The following is a 26,015-nucleotide window of genomic DNA, read 5'->3' as shown; positions in this document are numbered from 1 at the left end:
GCGCACCTGCGAGGAGAGCGGATCCGCTAGAGGGAACAGAAAGAACCAATGTCTGGAGTCTGGAAAGCTGGAAGACCACAGGGAGGCCAGTGTGGCTGGAGCGAGTGAGGGGCTTAGGGGGAGGAGAGGACAACATCAGAGAGGTGACAGGGGACCAGCCAGAGGAGTGACTTATGGGTCGTGGGTCATGGTGAGGACTTCGCTTCTGCCAGGACGGAGGTGCAGCCAGGGGATGCTCTGAGCCAGCAGGGCCCTGCCCCGACTCTGGGGTTCATGGTCTCCCTCTGGCTGCAGGTGGGCAGGGAGCAGACCGAGGGCAGGCAGGGGAGACAGGATAGGGAAGACAGAGGCCGGGTCACACTGGGAGCAGTGGGGGGAGAAGTGGTTAGTTCTGGAAATTTTCTTTGTGGTCTAATTCTCTTTTCTAGCCTGCTGTCTGTTCTTGGGACCCTCAGATTTATGTGGGGTCCTGTTGTCCTTTTGTCACCCCCTACACACGCACGTATACATGGGTGTGCAGCCAGATGACCTGGCGTGGCATCCCAACCTTGACCCTTACTTAACTATGCACTTTGAGATGAAGTGACAGCCCCTCTCTGCCACACTTGTCCCCACTGGGCGAGTAATGCCTGCCTAGCAGGCACTGAGTCCTGCAGCCCACTAGAGGGTCAGTCACTGAAAACAGTGAGACAGTTCGCAGGAGTTGGTGAATGACTCAGGGACGCCCAGGGGTGTGGAGCTGGTTCTGCCAGGCGTGGTACTGCCTTCTTAGACACCAAGGTGCAGGGGGAAGCAGAGTGGGAATGCTGGGACGTCGGGGGCCCCTGCTGCCAGCAGCCTGCTGGGTCAGTGCCTCCCCAGAGCCAGCGGCGCCAGCCAAACTCTTGGAATTGCAGACTCATGTCCCTGCCTCTATAGCCAGGCTCCCGGGAGCCTGCCAGCCCCAGCGCCAGCCCCAGAGCCCCAGGGCCCCCCAGCAGGCAGGGCTGGGCCACCAGGAGCGGGTGAGGCACCCACAGCTGGGAGGGGGCAGAGCTGGGCACCCAGGGGTCAGGGACACTGCAAGCCATCCAAGCGAAGGAAGAGGGAGNGGGGGGGAAAAAAAAAAAAAAAAAAAAAAAAGCACAAGCTTTTATCCATGAAGAAAGAAATATATATAATATTTCGTATATCCCATGTGCCATAAACATAAATAGATAATTTTCTAAGTCCAATTAAATTCTGTTTACTTAACAATTTATCCAATTCTGAATTTACTTTTCCTCCATCCTTTTGCTATTTTTAAAAAAATCTTGCAGTGGATTATTTTGTGTTAACTTTAATTTGAAATTTTTTATTCCTTTCCTGCAACCTTTAGTTTAATTTTTTGGCACGACAGGAAAGTTAGGTAAAGAGTAACAAGGAACCTAAACGCCCTTCACGGAGATCCATGGAGTCTTACTGCTCCGCCTCTCGTCTGCTTTGGCTCCATAGGTCTGTAGCCTAGTTATTCTCTTCTTCTGAGTGCCTTGCCTCGCAGGCATCGTCTGCAGCCTGTCTCTGAGCAGGTGGGCCCCGTGAAAGACTCGGTCTTCTCCACGGTAGTTGCCCATCAACGCCTTTTTGGGAGGGAGTCACAACACACGACCAAGCCTTTCCTTAATTGTGCCTTTTCCCCAGTTGTGGGCAGATTCGGGAGGACGGGCCTGGGGTCTTTCCTGCATAAGCCATGCCCGATCTGTCCCGGGCTGCGGGCGTCCAGGGTCTGTGCTGGGCACAAAGGCGGAAGCAGGTGTGAGACCCAAGGTGGGTCTCCCTGTCCCAGGTTCTCTCCCGTGACACCTCAAACCAGGGGGAGATGGCCTTGCCCCTCCGGCCACTGCTGTCAAGTGGGAACGTGGGCCCAGTTAGGCCGTGTCATCGTAATAAACTAGAAATGCTGCTTCGTATGTTGGAAACACCCCGATGCTTAAACGCTGGCCACTACTAATTTTTGCAACACACTGTGAACCCAAGGAAACCCATATGATAGCTGGGTTTGGGCCCTCCTACGCAACAGAAGCACATGGCAAACCCCAAATTAACAAGTCCGAGTCGGTGACTGCATAACACCCTATGGCTTTGATTTCGTACTTGAATTCGGCATTGCTGAGAACTTTGTGACGTTCAGGGGCTATCTGTAGGTTTGGTTTTTCTCATCTTGCAGGAATTCCTATGATACTGAGACATCACAGCTAATCACAATGTCAGCCGATTCTTTAGGGCCAAATGATGTCAAAAGCAAAATGAAGGGCAAATATTTCAAATGACTTTATTACTTATGTAATATAATATAATATAATATAATATAATATAAATAACATATATCACATACAATAGATTATGTATACATACATATAGATAGAGAAGGAGATTTCAGATATGATTGAAGTCAAATTGGCCTAGAAGACACCCCAAAAGAGATCTGACCCCCAACTGAATGCAAGCAGCTGCACCCACAACTCCCTGAAAACCTCCCCCAAGTGTCAGTGTGCACACCTTCGCCCGTCCACGTGGGGGTCTCAAGTCCTGCCTCTCCGGGCCTGAAGCCCCATCCCCAGGGCAACACACTCATGGATGACATTTGGTCCAGCCCCAGGGGGAAGTTACAGAGGGCCCGGGTTGGGTAAAAGCCCCATAAATGTCTGTATATCTGAATGAAAAGCCACCGTAATTAAAGAGTCAGGAAACGAAGTTGGTAGAAGTTGGTCCCCCAGGCTGAAACCAGCCCTTAGATGTATTTTGTTGGAATGCATAATTTTTTAAACCTGCATATTAAAAAAAAAAATCTAGCCAACTTTTTAAAAAAGTAATCTCTGCACCCAATGTGGGGCTCAAACCCACGACCCTGAGACCAAGAGTCTCACGCCCCACTGACTCAGCCAGCCAGGCGCCCCTGAACCAGCTTTTAATATTGGGAATTCTGCATAAAGATTCAGGTTTCTGACATTGATTGAAAATGTAGCAGCAATTGGCTGGGATGGTGTAGAGACTCTCCTTTAATTCTTTTAATTACACTTTTTTCAAAGTAGGACATCTTCAGAATATAAAATTCAAAAGGTACAAGAGAGAGTCTGCCTTCACCCCGTCCCCCAGCCTCTCACCCCTCCTCCGCAGAAGCAGCGTATCCAAAGATACTTCATTCATGAACGAGTGTATGCATATACCTTCTTCCCCCCCTCACAGACGTGCTTCTATGCATCTTGCTTTTTCCCCCCGCAGCAAGACGTCTGGGAGACACTTCTGTCTCTGTCCACACGAGCTTGCTACAGTCGTTTTGGTGGCTGCCTTTTAAACAGGACAATAGTCCTCCCGTTTGCCCAGCTGCCAGCGCACCTTAGGGTCTCATGCCTGTCCTGCTTCACTCATTCACAGTTCTTGCCTGGCCCCTTTGGCATCTCAGTTTGCAGACTGTGGCACAGGTGAAGGACCTCCTAGCCCCCTCTTGCTCTCTGAAGCCTGTAGTTCCTGAACTTCCCAGCAGAGGGAGACAGCACTCAGCTTCCAAGAACACCAGAGGGGTCTTCCTAGGGACAATCTTGAAATGTCTGGGCAAGAGATGCATGCTATCTTCCCAGAGACAAAGACCCCCTTAGCTGGACTGGGACCCTCCCCTCCAGGCCTCCCTTAGCTCTGTCTCTGTCTCCCCCTCAACCTCCCACTGAGCCTCACTCTAAGTGCCCCCTCCACTCCTTGTAGGGATTGGCCCCTTCCTAATGGGAGCAGGGTGGGGGGAGGCCTTGTCTTAGTCTAGGGCCTGGGACTGAAAAATTGCCTGAGGGAGCCACATAAAGAAAGCATGTATTTGGGCGTGACTTCTTTGCTTCCCCATCCCTTCCTGCTAGGAAGTGGGGATCCTTTCTCCCTGTCCCCAGCAGGCAACCCCCAGCAGAGTCTTGACCTCAGAAACCCCCTTTCCCCATCCTGCACTCCACACTCTCCCTGGCCTGGCTCCCACAGCCCTCCACCCCACCCCCGAGATGATGTTGGGGGTCGCCTGGAGTCCAGCTGGTGGCCAGTGCAGAGCCACCCCTTTCCTGGCCCTGCCCCTCCCCATGACCCCAATCCTCCGCCAGCCACTCAAAGGCGCCTTGTTCTCCATCCAGCCCCCAGACAAAAGTCCCTCTGTCTAAAACAGCAGAATTGGGGGGAGGGGGCACCCCAACGAGGACCATGTGGGGGCCTACACAGACCCCAGCCAGAAGGAATGCCATGAGGAGGAGGGGCAGGAGGGGGGGAGGGAGGGGAAGGGAGCCTCGCACAGTGCAATGGCCTTATCCAGAGTGGGAGGCGGCCTCCACCCCAACGCCCACTGCATAGACCCGGGCATCTGGCTCCCAGCACCCTTGGGAAGAGCCTGAGCTAGGAAGGTCTGCTTGATGCTCAGAAACCAGTTCCCAGTCTCTCCAGAGCAGGATGGGCACGTGGGAGAGAGGTCACGGTCTAAAACCCAACAGCCCCCACCCCTCCACTCCTACCCCTTGTGCACCCCCACTCCCGCCTCATGACCTTGGTCATATCAGCCTCTTCTGCTGACCCTCAAACTATGAAAAGCAACAAGTGGTCTGAAAGGGGATCTTAGATGTCTCACAATTGCCACCAAGCCCTCCTCCAAGCATAACGCACAATCTAAGTGGAAGAAATTAGATTATTACACCGATGCTTCGCTTTTCCCCACCATCCTGCCAGGCAGAAGGTTTGCTGTTAAAGACCCCAAACTTCTTCCATCCAGGTCCTTTTCACGGGGGCAAGAGATTGAAGAAAGCCCTCTCCCCTGATGTGAGGGGCAGAATTTCAGCCCATCCCATGCTCCCTCTGCCTACCTGAGGCTGCTGTGACCTTGGGGAACTCAGGGAGCTCCCTGCCATTAGTGACTGGGAAGAAGGGGTGGTAGCTGTCTCTTTAAGAGCAGGAATGGGGTGAGAGAGCCCCTGAGCTTTAGGGAGTCTGACTTGTTCTCTACCTGCCCAGGTTTGCCTAGGGCGTGGCAGTTGCGGATAAAGGCAGGACTCAAGCTTAGCAGCCGCATTCTCTGCCCTCTCTCCCGGAACTTTCCAAAGAGCCTGGGGAGCCACACAGGTGAGCAGCTGGGGTCCTCTCCCTCCAACACCCTCTTGGCTCTGCCCCCAAACTATCGCTGCCCCTCTCTCCACTGATCTCTGTTAAAGACACTAGAATTTCCTCTCTTCAAGGATCTTTTCTGGGGGGCAGGGGGCAGGACATTAGAGAAAGCACCTTCCATTAACGTGATCGTCCCCCCAGCATTCTCCCTTCAGGGGCCTGGGTGAGCTAGTTGGGATGAGCCCACAAGTGGGATCGGGGTGCCTGGGTAAATCGGGGGTGACTGAGTGGACCAGAAACATCGGAATTGGGGGTATCTGGGTGGGTAGGGTTGGAGATTGGTGCCTGGGTGGATGGGGGTATCTAGGTGGATCAGGGGTGGATTGAGGGTATCAGAGTGGATGGGTGGGTGACTGGGTGGACTTGGGGTATCTAGGGATTGAGGATGTGTGGGTCCTGGAGACCTCCTGGAAAAGGGGATGGTGGCTTCCTGTGGAAGCTGCGTAATGGGGAGTTGGGTAGGAAATTTCAGGGACATGGCGGAGTCATTCCGCACAGGCTTGATGGGCCTGGCCACCATCATGGGGGAACAGAGGGGACAGCAGAGGGCGGGTAGTGGAAACGGCCATCGCACTGGTGTCGGGACCTGCACGGTGGGGAAGGAGCCCAGAGGGGTGGGCAGAGCCTCCATCTGCAGGCTGTCCTCCTCTCCAAGCTTTCACACCAACTGTGGTCAGTTTAAGCAGCTCAGGAGCCCCTTCCAACAACAGCCTGCGCAGGGAAGGTGAGGGCAGGTGCCCAGACGCCAGCTGCCAGCGGCCTGCACTGCCGGGCTGGAGAGCTCGGCCGGAACTGTTGCCCCGGGGCTGGGGTGCAGCTCAGATCACTCTTAGGTCTCCCCTGGGCCAGGGATGCTGGGAGATGCCCTGGGGATGGGGAGGAACAGAGCCCTCCTTGCAGCCAGGGGGGACTCAGTGAACTCCAGGGAAAGAGGCTTCAGAGCTGGGCCTCTGGGTCCCCAGTGGCCTTAAGCTGAGTTAGCAGGGGTTACGGGGCTGTGACAGCAACGTGGGGTGGCCACAGAGCCGGCTTCCTCAAGCTGCGGGGATTCTATGAGTGACAAGTGCAAAGAGCTGAGGCCAGTGCCTGGCAGGCGGTAAATGCTCATTGGATACCTGCTCTTGTAACTGGGGAGTCATCTGGGGGTGACAAAGCCTCACGAGGTAGCTTTAGACAATAGGTGGTCCTTCCCCAGACCTGCGCCTGCAGCCGCCAGGCTGTCCCGCCCACACACCCACTCCAGCTCTTCTCCCCAAATCTGTGCGGTCCTGAATGCCTTAGTAATGCTCCCCAAAGCTCCAGGCCCCCTTCCTGCAAGACGTGGGTGCATCTGAGCCTGCCGTAGGGGAGTAACGGCTGAGAGGATGCCCAGGACCTGAGTGGACCCAGGGAGAGGGAGCAGTGTGTGAGAACGTGCAAGAAACAGAAAGGAACAAGGGGGGGGGGTGGTGACATGGAGGGTGCAGAGAGAGACGGGGTCACTCTCTTCAGCGGTGGAGAGGAGTCCAGGGACAGAGCAGGGAATGCCAAACGGCTTAGTGAGGGCACGTGCTGTGAGGGCTAGAACAGGTCACCTCCAGGGTGGCCCCAGGGGTGAAATGGGTGAGACACAGCAATGTCACCGGGCAGCGCCCAGCAGGGGGTGGGAAGGAGGGCGTGCTCCTCATGCTAGCAATGTTTCCACGGTGTGTGCTGGTGGCGGTGGGGCAGGGGCTGGGGGAGGACTGCTGGGGGGACACAGAGACGGGGGCTTACAGACCAGGAAGGGGATGGAGGGAGGTTTTCTTGCTAGACAGGCCTTTCTGGGGAAGGAGGAAATAATGGCTGCCAGGAGGAGCTTGGCAGGACCGGGGCCAGGCGCAGGGGCTGGGCAGAAAAGAGGGGTTGTGGGGACAGAAGATGGGCCTGGGGCTGCAGTCCGGTGANAGAGGCAGAGGCAGGGCAGAAAAGAGGGGTTGTGGGGACAGAAGATGGGCCTGGGGCTGCAGTCCGGTGACTCCTCCTTGCTCTCGCCCCCACCCCTGCCCCAGCCTCTAGTTCTCTCCTCCCCACACCCTGCTCCAAGCAGCCTGAGGAGCCAGCTGGGTCACGACCCTGGCCCAGCCCGAGGTCTGCAGAGTCTGGGCAGGGTGGGCAGGCTCTGAGCTGCCTCTGAGAGACACACCCGGGAACCGGGCCTCCTGCCACCTGGCTCCCTACATCTCGTTTCCCCAAACACCCCCAGGCCCTGCGAGTCCTGAGTGACAGCCATTGCAGAGCCGGGCTGCTTTTAATCTCACTCCCTGGTCAGGTGACCCTACACACCCGTTTTTCAGCTTTCAGAGTCTCAGTTTCCCCATCTGTAAGATGGGGATGACAGCAGGCAGCGCCTCCCTCATTCGGTCACCAGGGCCATTCATGTCAGGTCCAAGTCTGTGTCGAGTGAGTGATTTCTGCGGCTCCTGGCCAGGTCTGCGTTGTCACCCACTCCCCTGCACTTGGCGGCTCCTTCTCTCCTCCCAGCCGGTGGTGGTGGGCTCGATGCCAGCCTCTCTGCCCCTGGGGTGAGCTGTGTACCCTGGGCAGGAGCGGAGTCGGAGAGGATGGGGGCCAGGGGCACCAGTCTGGCACCGGCCGGCCCGCTAAAGCTGGACCCTTCCCCCCACCCCTCCCCCAGGCAGCTGGCTGACATGCTGGAGGCGACCCTGATCCTGCTCATCCTCCTGGCGGGTGAGTGCCCCCCGCCCCCCCCCAGTCCGCTGAGCGGTGGCCCAGCCCCCCATGTGTGTCTTTCCCGTGCTTCCCCTCTGGGGCGGTGACCACCCAACGCCATCTCCTTGAGGGTCAGAAGTGGCGCACTGGTGGTTGCAAGGGGCACACAGAACGGGACCCCTTGCAGCAGTGGCTCGCACAGCTAGTCACCCCCTTGAGGTCTCCTTGATGAGAAGGCTCAGCCCCGGGTGCTATGTCTTCAACACCTCCCCAGCACTTTATTACGAGACGTAACTGGGAGCTTTGCCGATGCAGCAGTTACGTAAGTCCTTTGGGCCTCAGTTTCCCCAACTGTAAAAATACGGACAGTACTGGTAAGTGCTTAGTAGTCACTGTGAGGATTACACAAGTTAGTATTTGAAAAGCGGTTAGAATGGGGCCTGGTACAGAGTAAGCACTCTGTGTTTGTGCTTTAAATATAATTAAAACTTGTGAATCGCCCTTTAGCCAACCACAGAGCTTAGGCCCAGAGCTCAGGTGGCCCACTGCTTCTGGCCAGAATGGAACCCTAGTCCTTTGCTTTGATTGTATGTTTGATCCCTTACATCAGGCAAGCCTGGCATTCCACTCAGGGTAGTGAGACAGGGCTGCGCTTTCAAAGAAAGTGTACAAGTTTATAATTAGTAATTTGCTCTAAAAGGAAGCAGTGAGCAAACACCAGAACACAGTGGGTATGGACGGGGCTCTGAGAATGACTGGGAACTGGTACCATCTGTCATCTTGACGAGAATGTTGCTCAGTTTCTGCAGGAGGGAGGATTAGCCTGGTGTCTGGAAACATCAGGCCAGAGTGGCCCCCAGCCACCCAGATTAAAACCTGTTCCAGGAGGCAAAATGCAGGCCTATGGGGCTCACAGGTGTGGGGCAGCAGGGGGTGGGGGGAGTCCACAACTCCAGGTTTGGCGCCGGACGGATTCCTGTGCCCTCAGGAGGCGGGGACCTGTCCATCGGGGGCCCCTAAGGGTCTGTGGCCCTGTCAGTCAGCTTTGCCAAGGCCAGCACGCCAATCCCTCTCCTTCTCGCTTCTCCCAGCAGGCCTGCCTGTCTTGGATGCCAACGACCCAGAAGGTGAGTCAGTCTCCTCCACCAGGCTCACCCCCAAATTCTCCCCCAGAACCCTTGCCTCCTGGCTGTTGTCCTGGATTCACGTTCTTTTTTTTCTTTCCTTGCAGATAAAAACAGCCCTTTCTACTATGGTGAGAGCTTGTGCCCCTCTCATGGCCATCCCCCACCTGCACCCCCCCCCCACCATTTTGTGTAAGGGGTCCCACACAGCTTGGGTGGGGGTCCGATGTGCATGAAACAGGGGCCAGGATAGGAAGGGGCAAGGATGGGGAGACACTGAACAGTCATCACAGCCGAATAAAGGAATGAGCCACGCTGGTCTGGTTCCTGGGAAGGTTGTCTTCTGGCAGGATAGGCGCACACGGGAAGCCAGGACAGTTCACAAGAAGCCGTTGTTATGGTTCAAATCAACTGCTGGGAGGAGGCTCGCTTTGCAAAAACTGCCTGGAGGAGGGGAGCTATTGGGTGGCCTCCCTGCTGTTTCTCACACACAGCAGACACACTCCAACCCCCGGACCTTTGTACCTTCCGATCCCTCTGCCACGGCCCTTGCACCCACTCGGGGCTCTGCTCAGAGAGGCCCTCCCTGACCAGTCTTCCTAAAAGAGCTGCCCTCTGACTTTTTGTTCCCTGGCTCTGCTTATTTGTCTTGCATGCTTATCTCCACCTGACCTTTCATTAAATCTCTTATCGCTTGTTTGTGTGTGAAGGAGAATGTGAGCACAGGAGGGCTGGGAGGCTGTCTGTTCTCTCCGCTCTGTAGCCCCAGCTCCCCACCCGTCGTAAGGTGCCCCGGGAACCTAAGGTGCCCCGGTACCTACCTGTTGAATAGATAGAGGTTTGGACGGGGAGGACGCAGGCAGGCATTGATGGCCTCATCTGGCTTTCTCCTAGACTGGCACAGACTCCGGATCGGCGGGCTCATCTGCGCCGCCGTTCTGTGCGCTATCGGCATCATCGTCCTCATGAGTGAGTGGGGATACTGGTGGCTGAGCTGGCAGGGCAGGGCTGTGGGCCCCTCCCCCAACCATCCCTTCTCCCCCAACAGGTGGGAAATGCAAATGCAAGTTCAGCCAGAAGCCCAGGTAAGATGGGTTCCGAGTGTGTCTGCTTCACACTGAACGGTGGAAGAGCTAAATCTCGCAGAAAGAGGCCTCCCCGCTCTGCCCTGGAGAGTTCCTGCCACTGAGATTTCCCAGGTTTCTTCTTCAGAGCCGATAATCTTCAGAGGGCCCCAAATCCTGAAAAGCTTTGGTCCCATTCCAGGAAAAATAGCCGGGAAGCTATGTCAGGGCAAGCTGAGAATCTTCTAGACTTGAGGGAGAGGACAAGTGGGTTGGATACACATCTCACCACTTTTCTTTCCCTAGCCACCATCCAGGGGATGCCCCACCTCTCATCACTCCAGGTAAGCCAGGAACAGAATGGGGAGGCAGGGAACACGAGACATGAGGGTTGGGTGCGTGTGAGTGTGTATGCCTGTGTGTGCATGTGCCTTGGGGAGAAAACTCCATCTGCTCTCACACGCTGACTCATCATCTCTCCCAGGCTCCGCCCAGAACTGTTGAGGATGGATCAGCTGAAAGAATACAGAGGTCCCTTCTCTCCCTCCAAGTCCCAGCTCTGCACAGGAGCCTGGACTCAAGGATGGAATTCTCCCTCCTCTTCTCAGACCACCTTGCCACAGCCTCACCTTACCTCTTACCGGAGGGGTCTTTTTTATTCAATTTTTATTCTAAAAATTGATCTTGCCTCCTTATTCTTATTCTAAAAATTGATTAGCCCAAGTAGCCTCAGGACTCCCTCTGTGGACATTGGGGTGGGCTTTGAGGACTAGAAGGCAGATACACACTGGCAGCTGGGACAGAAGCTGGCAGCTGAATCTCTTCGTTGGGAAAGCCTAAGGCCTGCTGGGTGGCAAGAGGTCTGCCCTCCGCCTCCAAGGCTAGGGGAACCACAAGTGCAATTTAAAATTTTCTAGTAGCCAAATGCCTGACACTTTGGGGAGCGAAAGAGAGCTCTAACCAGACACTGAGACCATCTCAGGAAAAAAAGGAGGTGGATCTTCCTACCATAATATGAGTAGTCAGATAGCTTACGATGTTAATAGTAAGACCCCATGACCCTCCCACTCACCCGAGACTCCACTTTATTATAAGAAACCCTTCCTAATACCCAACTGTCCCTGTGAGACCTTTAAATCATTCCCCACATCCCTCCTAATAATATATAATGGCCACATGGTGTGAGAACCTCCAAGGAAACTCAAATTCCCTTGAGACTTCCCAATACCCAGTAAGATCTCCAAAATGCCCCCAAGGGCCACCCCATAAAATGCCTAAAACCTTTTAAAACACCCAAAACTATTTCCTACAATGCCCTGAGACATGATCCCAAGAAGAGAACCACAATAAACCAGTGACTTGTCCCCTAATAATGCCCTTATATCCCTCAAACATCCCATGAGCCCCCCCGCCCCGCCATGAGCCCACACTCATGGGGCAAGCGAAAGCATACCAGGGCAGCCAAAATGCACCCCCAGGACCCCTCCCCCCATAATACTGCTCCTGGGACACCACTCCTCCCCCCATGTCACTCACGAAACACCCTCTCCCAAATATCCCACAACAAGGAGCGGGGCAGGTGCACAGCACGTTTATTGAGCTCATACACTTTCTGTCCTCGCCCCTGCCCCTCATCCGAGACGGGTAGCCGGGCCTCCCTGCGACAACTGCTTTCCCACCTATTTCCCGCGCACGCGCAAGAGGGCCAACACGCTGGGCTTCCGCCCCGGCAGCAGGCATGCGCACAAGTAGCAGAGGAAGTTAGCAAGCCCGGCAGGGAAACCGGCCCAGAGACTGATGACGTCATGAGGCAGGCGCTAAAAGCGATTGGCCGGACTGAGTTTAGAGGGAAAGAAAAGCTATCTCTTCCTCAGGAGTTTCACAGGGAGCGGGAGGGGTGGGAGTGGGTTGATGGGGGCCCTTCCAGACCTCATGGAGCTCTGCACGTTACCCCCACCATGACTTCTGTATCCCGGCTCCTTGCAGTGCCCAGCCCGAGCCCCCAAGTCATCCTTAGTCAGGGCATGTGTCCCCAGCCGAGATGTTGCTTAAGGCTGCAAGGACAGCTCTTGCCTTGAACTTGGCCTGTGGTCAGTACCTCACAGGTACCATCAGCCCGAGTAGGGCCAGGAGACCAGTCAAGTGGGTGTCCAGAGGCCTGGGCCAATGCCCCTTTCCCTCCAAGCCATGGCCAAGGTCCCATGGGGTCTCAGGCACTGAGGTCTAACTCGTGATGCTGGTAGATCTGTGTGGGACCCTTGAAGCAAGCAGCGAAGAGGAAGCGTCTGCCGGCCATGGTGATGTGAGCAAAGGCGCGAGGGGCCACCAAGGCTGGGGGCCCCAATTCCTGCAGTGGCTCCAGGAGCCCCTTGTCAGGCTCAAGGCGGAAGACCTGGCTGAAGGCGAAGTCGCTGCCCAGGATGGCCAGCTGGTCCCTGGCGATGAGCAGTGGCTGAAAGACGTGGGCGCCACGTGAGGGAAGTTGCTGCAGCAGGCGGAACATGGAGCCGTCCCAGCGCATGACCTGTGAAGTGTGGTGACTAGTTAGGGCCTGGGGTCCAGGAGGGCCAGGCCTGCCGGCAGTCTTCTGAGCTTCAGAGCACCTGGAACAGCTTGGAGACAGGCCTGTAGGCCTCCAAACTCCTGCAGCTTTCTTACCTTCATACCTGTCACCACCCAGCTGCTCAGGCCACAGACTTGAAGTCATTCTTGGCCTCTCTCTCTCCCTCAAACCCCACATAGAATCAGTTTTACCTACGATGGTATCTGTTTCTCCCATGTCCTCTGGCCATACTCTGCCCACCCACAGTCACCTCTCTCCGTGACAGCAGGCTCTTGCCTGGGCTCCCCACTCCCATCCCTGCACCCACAGTCTGTTCCCCACACACATATCCCGCGAACACCTGAGTCAGACCACTGCTTTCTAGGCTCAGAGTGCCCCTCTTGGCTATTCCTCACCCCAGAATGAGAATGCTGGAGGGGGTGGGCTGTCTGCCTTGGGGGTCCAGAGTGTGGTGGCTGTGGTCAAATGTAAGTCTTAGAGTGTGTCAGAGTTACAGAGCCAGAGTGTGGGGCCAGTGTCAGTGTTGGGGGATAGGAAATGGCATATGGTCAGCTAGCTTTGAGGAGTCACAGTGGTCTTGGAGCCAGTGTGGGGGTGGCCAGAGTTCAAAGATCAGTACGTTAGGCAGGGTCAGAGTTCAAAGGTCAGCCTGTGAGGTCAGGTCAGAGTTTAGAGGCCCACGTGCAAGGTGGGGTCAGCTCCCTGAGGGCGAGTCCACTGCAGGTCAGGTCTGGCTTGTGGCCTCTGCCTCCTGCCCCACCTGACTGGGCCCAGCCTCACCATGGAGTCCCCGATGTAGCGTGTCAGGCACAGGAACACATCCCCACCAGCCTGGAAGTGGCGTGTGGCGTAGACGTCCTCGGCCTCGGGGATGTCTGTGCGCCTCTCGAAGCGGCCCCCGAGCCAGTGGAAGAGCACGGGCCGCTGGGAGGCGGAGGCCAGCAGCAGGTGGGGCCGGCCGTCCAGCTCCAGGGCCTCGGCGTCTGTGTCCCGGTGCCAGGCGTGCAGGCTCTGGCGAGGGTAAAAGCCGGGCCCGTCCTGGCACAGCAGCGTGGTGCTGCCCGCCTTGGAGGCGTCAGCCACCACGAAGCAGGGCTGCCCGTCCAGCCACAGGAGCTCGGCGTCATTGGGCCGCAGCAGCCGCCGCGGGGCCAGGGCCTGCGTGGGGGCCAGGCGCAGGCCGGGGCTGGGCCGGGCCCACAGCTGCGAGCCCCCCCACAGGCGGGCGGCCAGCACGAAGAGGCGCAGGCCCAGCACCAGCGGCTTGCAGGACACCACCGACGGCGCTGTGGGGGGTGGGGAGCGGGACGGCGGGTCAGGCCTGGCACGCGGGCTCTTGGGCAGTCAGGAGGATGGAAAGTGGGGGGGTGGGGGGCTCACCCGACAGCTCTTCCTCAGGCTGGAAGCGCTGCAGGCTGTAGTCCCAGGTGAGAATCAGGCAGCGGCCCGCGAAGGGCTGCGCCAGGACGATGTGGGGCTCCCCCTGGTAGGAGAAAGTCTCCACGCCCAGCGCCGACTCTTCGACCGTCTGGAACCAGGACAGCTCTGGGGGTGGCAGGAGAGAGTCAGGCAGGCACGGGGGACCCCACGAGCCCTCATCGCGGAGCCTCGGTTTGCACAGCTCCGAAATGGGGACCACCGTGGTGTGCACCGCAGAGGGACAGAGTGGCATCTTTCATCTACAGGTGAAGTAAGTCACAACAACGCGGGAATACTTGATTTTCTAAGCTGCATGACATCATCAAATTATTGCTCAGAAACAATCTCTTTCTTAAATTCACTTAACTCCCCACAAGGTCCCTGTGAGGAACATTCCGTTCTATCTATTCTGTGGATGGGGAAGCTAAGGCTGAGAGGCACAGGCAGCAGCTGTCCAGCACCATCCATCCTTCCCACCTTCCATGAAAGAAGACGAGCATGGAGCTGCCCAGCCACGTGATCCCAGCGCTCCCCCAACACGTCCCTCCTGAAATTAGGTGTGGCCTTGTCCAGGCTAAGTTCCCAGTGGAGAAAGAGCGAAGTGCTGGGGTAGTGCGTGCCTCGCTTATTTGACAACCGCTCATCCTGCACCTGGTCTGCTTTCCCTTCTCCCCCTGACCTGGCAGATGGCTGTGCCACGACTCTGTTTCAACCGTGAAAACCAGGACAACACCCAGGGGCGGCCCCACCCGCCTGCTCACCTCAGACCCTCTGTCTTCTCTAATTCCTGGTATTTTGAGCCTCTTGGTTACAGCAACCTAGCTTTTATGGGAACAATGCATCAAGGTTGCCCAGCATGCAGGTAGAGGCCAGGTGTAGACTCCAGGTTATAATACTTCACTCTACGTGCCAGGCCCTGTTTCCAGGCGCCAAGGTTGAAGCAACGAACTGAGCCACCAAGGATGCCCACCCAAAGGTGGATCTTTGAAAAATGGCCATCATGTCATCACCCCGTGCTCAAAACCCTCCATGGCTTCCCACAGCCCTTGGGGTAAAATCCACTCTGCTCCCTGTGGCTTTCAAAGTCCTACACAGTGAGGCCCCTGCTGCCTTTGACCTCACCTGTGTCCTTCCCTTCACTCACTCCCTCAAGATGCTGCCTGCCTTTGACCCACAAGCAAGACAGACTTTCTGCTGCCTCAGGACCCTTGCACATGCTGTCCCCTCTCTCCAGAGAGCTCTTCCCTCCGTACCTCACTGAGCTATATCTGGGTGTAAAGGCACCTCTTCAGAGAAGCTTTCTCCAATGCCCCATGGGAGGTAGGCCTGCCCACAACCTAAATCTCCTTCATCACTCCCTGTGTTTAAACATGTAGCATACGTTTGTTTCTGCAACATTTTATATAAGGTTTACGTCCTCACCCACCAGGGCTCTGAGGGCTGGGCCCACGACTGTCTGGGTTACCACAGTGTACCCACTGCCTCTCACAGGGCCGGACACAGAGTAGCCCTCAGTGACTGTTTGTGGGATAGCTGAATAAAGAGTGACCCTTAAGTTAAATTCTCTGGTTCTATGAGTCCCACAAACCAAAACATGACTTACACTTAGATGCTGGTCAGAATTGATTATTACGTTAATAGCCTTCAGATTTGAACTCAAATACCCAGTCCTTCAGGAAGCCCTCCCTGGCCCTTCCGCTGCGCCTGGCCCTTGCTCTAGCTCCTGGCGCCTGCAGCTCGGTGGGCTTCCCCCACCCCAGGCCTGACCACTCCGGGCTCTCACCCTCCACTTTCCCCTGTGCTATGGGCTCTGGGAGGGCAAGAGCCAGGGCCATCCTTGTCACCACTGTGCCCCTTGCACTGCTCAGGACCCATAAAGGTACCAAAACGTACTTATGGAAAAGCAATGTGATCATAGCAAGTATTTTTAAATGGTTATTTTTATATTAATAACAACCACCAGAACGCACACTGATGAGGGCCTCCCACCCAAGGCTCTGCACCAAACGCCAGCGTGGATGCATCACTGAATTCTCGCTGCAATCCTACAGCACGGTTTATTACCTCCATTTTACAGATGAGGAAACTGAGGCTCAGGGAGCTGACGCTCATGCTCAGGGGCTCACAAGCTGGGAAACAGCAGAGCAGGGAGCGAGGTGAGCCCTTCAGCCCTGAGAGCCATTCCCCTGTCTCCCACCTTCTTCTGGAACCCCTGCTGCCCTTCCCACCCTGCCGGGAAAGCCCCCACCTATGGCTCTGCACTTGAACGTCTTGGGGTCGAGGTGGCGGAGCTGCATGTGGGCCAGAGCAGCGGGGCCGGCACAGGCCCCGGTCCCCACGCTGGCATTCACGGTGGCCATCCACTGCAGCAGCCAGAGGACGCGGCAGTCGCACTGGAACGGGTTCCCGCGCAGGTCCCTGGGGCAAGAGGCCGGGGAGGGGCTGCGACCTGGCTTCCACCCCCCTGGAGGCCGAGTTCCCGCCCCCTCCCCAGGCAAGGGCTTGGGGTGGGGCCCCGGAAGGTGGTGTGAAAAATACGGAGGAACCACTACAACCCTGCTTCTCTGTGTCAAACAGAAGTGGGCACAGCACTCCCCTTCCCTCTCAGACACCCCCCAACTCCCCTGATCCACCCAGCCCCCTTGAGCCTCACACATGAGTTAGGGTCTCCAGGCCTCGGAACAGGAATCTGGGGAGGGTCTCAAGATGATTATTGGCCAGGCTCCTGGTAGAAGGAGAGAAAGAGGAAGAGCCGTCACCAGCGACCTGGATCCCCTGTGTCCCTGGGTGGTGGAATTTGGGGTGGGGCGGGCTGGTGGGCTGGAAGGGAGGGGTGAGGCACGCACAGGTGTGTGAGTGAGCGGAGTCCTCTGAGAGCGTTCTTGGAGATGGAGCCAATCTCATTGTCCTCAATGAAGCTGTGGAGGGAAGGTGGGGTGAGGGGGAGGCCCTCGGTTCCCTGCTGTGGTCCCGGAGGGTTTGGGAAGCTCACCCCATTTAAGCCATAGGCCTCTCGAAAGTGCTGAAGCCTCCCCAGAAACCTCTCCTCCCCGAGGTTCCAGACCATCTATCCCAGGAGCCAAGAGCCTCATCCCGCTGCCCGGCTAACCGTGAGCACCGCCGCCACAGGCTCACCGGCAGCAGCCCTAGCTCCAATATCACAGCCGAGGCCTGCGCCGTCATCCGTCATGACCAACACCCATGCCTCCGTCACCATCACCAAGCCCAGGGCCCATAACATGGCTGCGACTATCAACGCCGTGCTGTGCCACCACCGCCACCGACCCCGTCATTGCCACCCTCACCCATCCTCCACGCCAACGCCATCGCCACCAAGTCTCATCCCGCCATACTGAGAAACTTCATCAACAGCACAGCCTTCATGACAGCACCAACAGGACTGCCACCGTCGTCACCAACACTGCCACCATTGTCAAAAGCATCAGCACTCCTACCAGCATTGGCAACACCAACATCTCCAGGATCCCCCGCACTCCCTTCCTCACCCACCACTAGCACCACTGCTGCCACAGCTCCCATTCACCCCGACACCTCCATCATCACCACCAGACCCAATACCAGCCACTTTGCCCTTCCACCCACACTAGCATCCTACCCACAGCCACTACCAACAACAACACCAACACCCACAACAGTGCCAACACCAACACCAGCCCCTCAGACTTCACCATCAGTATCACCCCAGCACCGGCGCCATTGGGGCTGCCATTTTTATCAACGTCACCCCCACGTCATCATCCTCGATAATGCCGCTGCTTCCCTGTGAGCCACAGCGACAGGATCCCCATCAACACCGTGGTCACCAACCCTGGCACCACCGTCCCCATCACCACCTCAGAGTTGTTTCCTGTTCATATGAAACATTTTCTTGTCTCTGGCTTCATTGTCCTGTCCCTGGGCTCCCCTAAGTCAGGTAGGGCCGGAAACAGTCTTGGGTTATCCAGGCCCTTTGTGGATCTTGAGGCACAGAGAGGGGAGGTGAGCAGGCTGAGGTCACAGAGCTGAGCAGGACACCAGGCCTCTTGCCCCTCTAGGAGGGACCGTTGTCCAGACACTCTGACCCCACGCAGGACACCAGGCCTCTTGCCCCTCTAGGAGGGACCGTTGTCCAGACACTCCCCACCTGCCCGTGCAAATAAGCCCCTACCTCCCTCTACTCCTGGAGCCACAGATGGGTCCCTGCTTCCTCTCCCAAGCCCCCAGCCCCGCCGCCATCCCCTGGCCTCACTCACAGGTACTGCAGGTGGGACAGGCCCGCAAATGCATCGTCCTCAATCACAGAGAAGGAGTTGGATGTGAAGAGGCTGGCAAGGGAGCAAGAAGGACGTTTTTCCAGAGTTGCTGCCCGCTCTCTGACATGTTAACATTGGCCCCCACCCTCAACCCTCATGAGCATATTTTCACACACACAGGGATGTACATGCGATGCTTTCACAGACATGTGCAGACACTCATGGGTGCACGCACCCCCCACGCACCTGTGCGAACACCCACCCACTCCCTTGAGCTAGTTGTCGGCTCAGCCGGGCCCCACTCACAGCAGGTGCAGTGTGGGCACCCTCAGGAAGCTGCCGGCCTTCAGCTGGGTGACTCCAGTCCTAACGAGCGAGCTGGGGACGTGGGCAATGGTGGGTGAGGAGAAAATCACCCCAATGCTCCTGTCCCGCCCCAGAGCCGCCTCCTGTCTGGGGGACACTGGCATGCCGCCCCAACCCTGGATGTCTTTCCTTTCCATCCTAGGGAAACAGGCATTTGCCCTGCTTCCTTGGCAAGGATCCTGGCAACATTCAGCTTCCTCCCCCACCCAAGGCCGTCGTCCTTCCCCTCCTCCCCCCGGGCCCCAAATGCTGCCCTGGGCTTTGGAGTCTCCCTTCGGCTCCTGTCCAAATCCCAGCAGCCCCCTTTGAGGCACCCCAACATCCTTTGCTGCCCACCTCCCAAGACCCTGAAGGGTCCCTGCTTCCTCAGGGACCCCAGCATCCTGCCCCCAGCCCCTGCGGTCCCAGGACTCCCATCCTCACCCGCAGGCCCCCAGAGGGCCCAACACTCACAGCGACAGCAGGGTCGGGGAGAAGCTCTCGGGCAGGTCGGGAGAGCCCTCACACAGGGCGCTGTCCTTGGAGCAGGAGCAGCTCAGCGGACACTTTCCCTTTGGTGGTCTCCAGGCCACCCCCACGCCGGCTCCAGCCAGCAGCAGCAGCAGCACGCCCGCCCCTCCCATGCCCCCTCACCCCGGCCGAGGCTCTGGCTTCTCTCTGCCCACCCAGCTCAGTGGGCTGGGGCCACTACATCTGCCGCGCCAGGCGACACTCCATTCTGCCAGCTGGCATACTCTGTCCCGGCTTGTCTCTCCTTTCTTGGTCCCTCAGCCTGTCTTTCTTCCTGTATCCCTTTGATGCCTGATTTTTCTGTCTATTTCTCTTTCCTTTTCTGTCTCTCTCTCTCTCTCTCTCTCTCTCTCTTTGTATCTCTGACTCAGTGAGTTAGTCTGTTTCCTACTCTGTCTTTATTTCCGTCTGTCTATCTCTGTTTCTCTCTCTCTGTGTTTCTGTCTCTCAGTCTCTGTCTGTTGGCCTCTGTGTGTGTGTGTGTGTGTGTGTCTGTCCCTCTGTCTGGTGTCTTTATTTCTCACCACCCTTTCCAGTTCCCTGTTCTTCCCCTCCTCCCTCGCCCCTTCTCCTTGGAGGTTTGGGAAAGGGACTCACTGGGCACTGGGTGCACCCGGCAATGAGGCCTAAGAAGGAGGAGGGGGTCAGAGGCCACAGGAAGAGCAGCCCTAAGGAAGGGACTGGATGGCCCCATGGGGGGGAGGGGCCACAAAGGGCTGGAGCTGCCCTGACCACTCTCAGCCAGCCCCCTCCCCAGATTCCCCACTCCGCCCCACTCGGAGTGTGAGGAGGATGTCACCAGGGTGGGGACTGGATGGCTCTGCAGGCGGAGGGGTTGGGAGGAGAGACCCCTGGGGGGCTGGAGCCATCCTGGCCGCACCCAGCCAGCCCCCTCCCCTGGCTCCCAGGAGGGTATGATGTGCCGGGTCACCAAAGCTTAAAGGGGTCCAGCTGCTCCCTCTGGTGGCCACACTCGGCAGGGCAGCTGCCCAGCCCCAAACCCACAGCCTTTCTTGCCAGCCTGAAATTAACCCCTTGAGTGCCCACCACCCACTGGGAAAAATGATGGTGAGGATGCCACCCCCCTCCTCAGCGTGGGCTCTGCACCAGGCCCTGTCCTAAAACTTTGTCTATTAGCTCATGCCGACCTCATCACAACCCTCTGAGGTTGATCCTACTATATGGCTATTTTACAGATGGAAACACTGAGGAGAGAGGTCAAGTTAATTTGGGATTTGGGTTACCAAATGGGGCACAGCCAGGGCTCAAGCCCAGGCAGCTGGCTCCAGGGCCTCTCCGCGTGACTTTGTGTTCTTTCTTGGGAGATCCGAACTCATGGATATTGGTTGTTTCATTTGAAATAAGCTTTTAGCAATTTGGGTAGATTCTGTCTGCTAAATAAGAAAAATAAATAAGTGACACTTGTTTCCCAACCTGAAATAGCAGTAATAATGATCACTGAGCACTTCCTGTACACTTGACTTAACATGAATTTATTCAGTTCTCACAACAACCCCGTGACGTGGGTCATACTACTGATCCCCACTTTGCAGATGGGAACCCTGAGGCACTAGGAGGTTAAATGATTCATTCCATGGCCCTGGACAGATCTAAACCTAACCACTCTCCTCCCAGCCCCGAGGAGAACACACAGCTCCTCTGGCTAGGGCTGCACACACCCAGAAGACTTACTGGCGCCAGCTCAGCAGGGATCTCAGACTCAGTTTGGCGTGGCTCAGGCAAGTCATCTGGCTTCCTGATCCTCAGTGTTCCCATCTGTCAAGTGGGGCAATCGGTGGCACACTTTCCAGGTGTGTAGAGCACTCCACGAGAAAACGGGGGCAGTGCAGGGTGGGCACCCCCCCCCATGGTAGGCAGGCTTGAGGGTGGATTCTGGACCCAAGTGCTTGTCCTGCACCCGAATGGCTCTGTGATTTGAGCAAGGCCTTTGGTCTTGGTTACTTCAGCTATAAAGCGGAGGTGATAAACTTCTTTACAAAGCCTTTGAAAAGATAAAGAACTTAGTGCCAGGGACACAGAGGGGACCCAGACAGGCGTAAATCCATACTCACAGAGTACCCAGCCAGCACGGTTCTCACTGAGGTTGACAAGGAGAATGACAATGATGACAGTGATGATAGCTAACCTTTTTTTTTTTTTTTTTTTTTTTTGTCACTTACTGTTTGCCAGGTTTTGTTCTAAACACTTTCCACGGATGGTTTCAGGTAATCATCCCAGCTTCCCTCTGAGGTGACTATGAGTTTATCCCCATTTTACAGAAAGAGAAACTGAGCCTCAAGTGTTTCTGTCATGGGCCCAACATCGCCTAGGTAGCAAGTGGCTGAGCTGTGCCGCTCTGGAGTAGTGGGCCCTGTGAGGGGGAGAAGCCAAGGATGGGCTGGAGCTGGCCAGGTGCCCCCAGCCCTGAGTGCCTTCCCTGCGCCTCTGTCAGCCCTCCCCAGGGCTGCATAAACATCAGGGTTATCATTAACCAGAGACTGCTGGTGACCCTGGGGTGAAGGGCCAGGAGGGGCAGAGGCTCAGACGTACAGGGATGAGTGTGTGCATTTAAAAGCCCCCTGGGTCCTCTGGTGGGCCCTCTGTGTGTGTGTGTCAGGGCTATCTGTGCCCGTGCGTGAGTAGGAACATGCCCACCTGCTTCCAACTCTGTCCTACAGAGTCTGAGCCCGTGTCTGACCTTTTCAGGGTGGGGCCAGTTTCTGTCCTTAACCACCAGGGACCTCAGGAGAGCGAGCTCCACCTTGCTGAACCTCGGTTTGCTCATCTCTGAAATGGAGTTAATAATAAGACACTGTTGGGTTCAGAGACCTCTGAGCCTGGCCCAGTGTTATACGTATGATCTCGGTGATTTCTCCATTTTATGGGACAGAAAGCTGAGGCGCAGAGAGGTCACATGAGCTGCTCAAGGTCGCACAGCCAGGCATGGCAGAGCTCAGACCCGAAGCCAGCTTTCTCTGTCACTAGAGCCTGTGAGTCGGGGCTGCGTGTGAGGACACCGTGTGTGGTGCTGTCCACAGAGTCCTACAGCCACGTGAGATCAGGAACGGGGAGGTTTGGGGTTAAACACATCAACACACATTTGGTGGTTCTCACAAGTGTGTAGGCCTGTCTGCCTGTGACTGAGCAGCCAGCTATGCCCTGTCAGCCCGCGCATGAGGGTATGAACGCAGTTTGTGTGTGTCTGTTTTCTTGGTTATGCGTAAGAGTGGCAGGTCGTACGGCCGTGTCCTTGACAGAATTTCTGCCTCTCTTTGCGCCCGCGTTAGTGTGTGTAGGCACCTGTGTGCGTATGCACACGGCGTGTGGGCCTTCCCACCCCTGAAGCTGTGGAGGAGGGCTGGCGGTGCGTCGGGCTTTTGAGTGTATTTAAGTGTGGTGTGCGTACCAGTGTGTTTCTGTGCAGCGTGTGTATGTCTTCACGAAGGTGTGACCATTTGTAAGGGTGGGCGCGTGTGTGTGGCTAGGTCTTTCTGTCTCTGTACGGCATCCATCTGAATGGGCTTGTGTGTGTGTGTTGTGTGCGTGCACAAATGTGTCTGTTGGTTTTTTCTGACTGGTATAAGGAGGTTTGGCTGTGTGGGTGTGCGTGTGTCTTTGGGTTTCCCGGTGGGTGTGTTGTTCTCTGTGTATCTGCCTCTGGGTTTGTATGTAGGAGCACATATGTGTTTGTTCGGTTTTGTGCCTAGATAAACGGGTCTTCAGGTTTCTGTGTGTGTGAGCGCGTGTGTGCATGCGTGTGTGTGTGTGCATGCGTGTGTGTGTGCATGCGTGTGTGTGTGCATGCGTGTGTGTGGTGTGCACTCCTGGGGGACCTCACAGTCAGCAGCAGACAACATACACACACACAGAAAGGCCCCCACAATAGCCCTGTGGTGCTGCCCAGGTCCCCGCAGAACACTGGGGTCAGGGGTCAGCAGGCTCCTAAGCACTCGGACGGGGTGACCTTAGGCCCTGACTGGGCCCAATTCCCAGGGAGTCTCACAGGAAACCAAGACACCCACCCTCCCACCGCAGGGCAGAAGCTCTCTGAGGTGGGCCCGAGGCACGAGCGTGGGTGCATGCCTGCGTGGGTACGTGCGTGCAAGCATGTGTGTGTCCGCAGTGCTGTCCTCCCTGCCAAGGCGTCCCTTCTCCAGCCATCCCGATGCTGGCTGCCTCCTGCTCCTCCAGCTGAGCTGAGAGAGTTAACCTAGCGGGCCAGGGCGGTCTGGGCTGGGGGCCGCCCCCTGGCCCCCCTCCAGCCCCGGCTCCAGTTACAGCTGCTGGTTGGGGAGGGTGAGGGTGGGGTGGGGCTGGGAGGGGAGACCGCTGAGGGCGGCGCAGTCCAGCTCTGGGCCAGGGGGTCCAAAGTGCTCACCCCCGGCACGGCCGGACGTTTGGGGGCCTTCTTTCAGCAGGGGACAGCCTGATTGGGGTGAGCGTCCCCTGCCCTCCCCTCCAGGCCTCACCCCTTGCCTGGCTGGGCCACCTATTTTGGGAGCAGGAGTGGCCAGCCCGTGGCTTCCCAGGCAGGCCAGACCCAAGAGGAAGGGAGTGTGGGTGGGACGGTGGGGTTCCCCAGGAGTGGGCGTGTGGGTGCAACGCCTCCCTCCCCTGCTGCTGCGTGTGCACCCTGGCTGGGGTGGGTTCCGGACACTCACGTGTGTAGGTTGGGTTGCGTCACAATTTGGGGGCACTGGAGGCTCAGATGAAGAGTATCGTTTTAGTGACTGTCTCTACCCCACGTCATGCTCCCACCAGGAGTCTGGGGAATGGGCGTTGTCTCCTTCCAGCCCCACTGCCTGTGTTTGAGTGTGTGCGTCTGTGTGTGTCTCTGTGTGTGTGTGTGTGTCCCTGCCCCTGGCATCTGTCTTCTGTCCCTCAGCCCCACTGCTCTGGGCCTTCATGCCACTCGCCTGTGGTGTCTGCCTGTAAAAGATGTCACCCAGAGGCAGGCGGAGGGGATGTTTTTCCCCCGTTCTCATCATTTCCAGAAGACTAGAAGGGGTGGCCTTTCCCACAGGGGCAGCCTGGACGATGTGGCAGCCGGGCCTCACCCCGGCAGGGTTGTGCATGACCCCCGAGTGGGGGAAGGAAGGCTGTTGCCATGGTGGCCTGTGTGAGGCAAATTCCTCCAGGGTGAAGTGGGAGATATTTATACCCAGGGTCAGGCAGAGAGCCGGCCAGCAGCTGAGGGTAGGAGAGCTGGGATATTACACAGACACAGCAAGGCCATGGTGTGCGGGCAGGTGGGCCCTTGGGTGGGTCCTGGCTGCATCGGCCCTCATCCCTCACCCCTCACCCCTCACCTCGTGTATCTGTCTCTTTATCTGGGTGGGGCGAGCCATCCTGCTCTTCCCATAGGGTAGGTGTGGGGCACCTGGGGCCTGCTGTGGGGAGGCCCAGGCCTGTGGGAGATCCCTGTGGACTGTGTCTCACCCCTGCCCTTGCTGTGTGTCGCATGACCCCCACTGTGACTTGTTGTGGTGACAGTGTGTCCGCATGAAGCAGGGGGTGCCCCTGTTTCTCCCAGTGGCCAAGCTGGATGATGGATACTTTTGGAATCAAACCCCTGGACTCTGATTTAACCCCTTGGGTTCAAGCCGGAATGGTGGGGGGAACGAGGGAACACATTTCTTTGACCCTTGGTGTCCCCAGGACAATGGCGCCTCTCTACCGCATCTTGGTTCTCTGTGTGGGTTTTCTCACCACGGCCAACGCAGGTGAGTCTGGGGTACTTAGCCCCCACCCACCCCAGCCCCAAGGGAGGCAAGGGGTGAGGGAAGCCCTTCAAGAGAACCAAGTTGGAGACTCCAACCTAAATGAGTCAGTTGGGGTACCAGGAAATTGGGGGTTTCACATGGGGCCCACTCACAAGCTAGTATTTGGGGTAGAGGAGTGGATGCAAGCTCAGGCGAAGGTGGACGGTGGGATGGAGGCCCACTTCCCTCAGATGACAGAATCACTGACAACACGGGGTAAGACAGGATTTGGGGGCAGTTAGGTGCCCCCTGCCCCACCCAAGATGGTGCAGATGAGGCAGCTAAGACCCAGACAGGGTGGGGAGCCTGCTCAGGGCCCAACAGTCGCCAGACTCTCAGCCCAGGAGAGTAAAGCCCCCAGAAGTTCTCTTTATGTCCTTCTCTATCCAGAGTCCCAGGAAGCATCCAACCCCTGACTTCTTTCTCTTTCCAGAAGCTCCACAGGAACACGACCCATTCACCTATGGTGAGGCAGGAAGAGGTGTCTATCCGCGGGAGGTGGGAGGGCGCCTGGCCTGGGTTTGCCCATCCTGTCCTCATTACTCCTCTTCTCTTTCTCCATCTCTCTTTCTGACTCAGTGTCTCTCTCTCTCTCTCTCTCTCAGATCTCTGACTCCTTGTTTTGATCTCCCCTTGTCTGTCTCTCTGTGCGCCTGTCTACTTGATCCCTCTCTGTCTCTTTGAGTCTCCTTCTCCTTTAACCTCTCAGTATCTTATGGCTCATCCTCTGCTCTGCCTCCCTTTCTCCCCTCTCTGTTCCCCTCATCCTCTCCACCATCCTTCACTTCTTCCTTGTTTCCTCTCTCCTCCCTGCCCTGCCCACCTCCTCCCTTTCCTTCCCACCCTCTTCTCTCCCTGATCCCTCTCCTCCTTCCTCCCTTATCTTCTTCTTCCCCTGACTGATCTCCTCTACCCCCTCCTCCTCCCTGATCCTCCTTGCCCACTCCTCCCCATTCTGCCCCTCTCCTATCCTCCCCCCTCCCCTCCCTGCCCTCACTCTCCTCCCTGCCGTCCACAGACTACCAATCCCTGCGGATCGGAGGCCTCATCATCGCCGGGATCCTCTTCATCCTGGGTATTCTCATCGTCCTGAGTGAGTACCCCCACCCCGCTACCTCCAGCCC

At 57.0% G+C, this 26,015-nt stretch overlaps 2 protein-coding genes across 2 annotated transcripts; one reads left to right on the top strand and one right to left on the bottom strand.

The window, feature by feature from the left end:
• Positions 1-4,972: 4,972 nt before the first annotated feature.
• On the top strand, positions 4,973-10,741 carry FXYD3 (FXYD domain containing ion transport regulator 3). Its single transcript, XM_011227059.3, is given in 8 exon segments — positions 4,973-5,097; positions 7,796-7,848; positions 8,925-8,957; positions 9,062-9,085; positions 9,849-9,930; positions 9,932-10,039; positions 10,325-10,362; positions 10,503-10,741. Coding segments are annotated over 7 exon segments (345 nt in total). The 5' UTR covers positions 4,973-5,097; positions 7,796-7,808; the 3' UTR covers positions 10,523-10,741.
• Positions 10,742-11,593: 852 nt separating this feature from the next.
• LGI4 (leucine rich repeat LGI family member 4) lies at positions 11,594-19,887 on the bottom strand. The gene is made up of 9 exons (XM_034638342.1): positions 19,073-19,887; positions 18,560-18,631; positions 18,254-18,325; positions 16,847-16,918; positions 16,654-16,725; positions 16,249-16,418; positions 13,962-14,126; positions 13,362-13,867; positions 11,594-12,542 (listed from the first exon to the last, which is right to left on the bottom strand). Exons 1-9 carry the CDS (start codon positions 19,240-19,242, stop codon positions 12,228-12,230), a joined length of 1,614 nt encoding a protein of 537 aa, XP_034494233.1. The 5' UTR covers positions 19,243-19,887; the 3' UTR covers positions 11,594-12,227.
• Positions 19,888-26,015: the final 6,128 nt, after the last annotated feature.

This window comes from Ailuropoda melanoleuca, chromosome 12 (genome assembly GCF_002007445.2).
Source record: "Ailuropoda melanoleuca isolate Jingjing chromosome 12, ASM200744v2, whole genome shotgun sequence".
NCBI lineage: Eukaryota > Metazoa > Chordata > Mammalia > Carnivora > Ursidae > Ailuropoda > Ailuropoda melanoleuca.
This window is presented reverse-complemented; position numbering and strand designations above follow the sequence as displayed.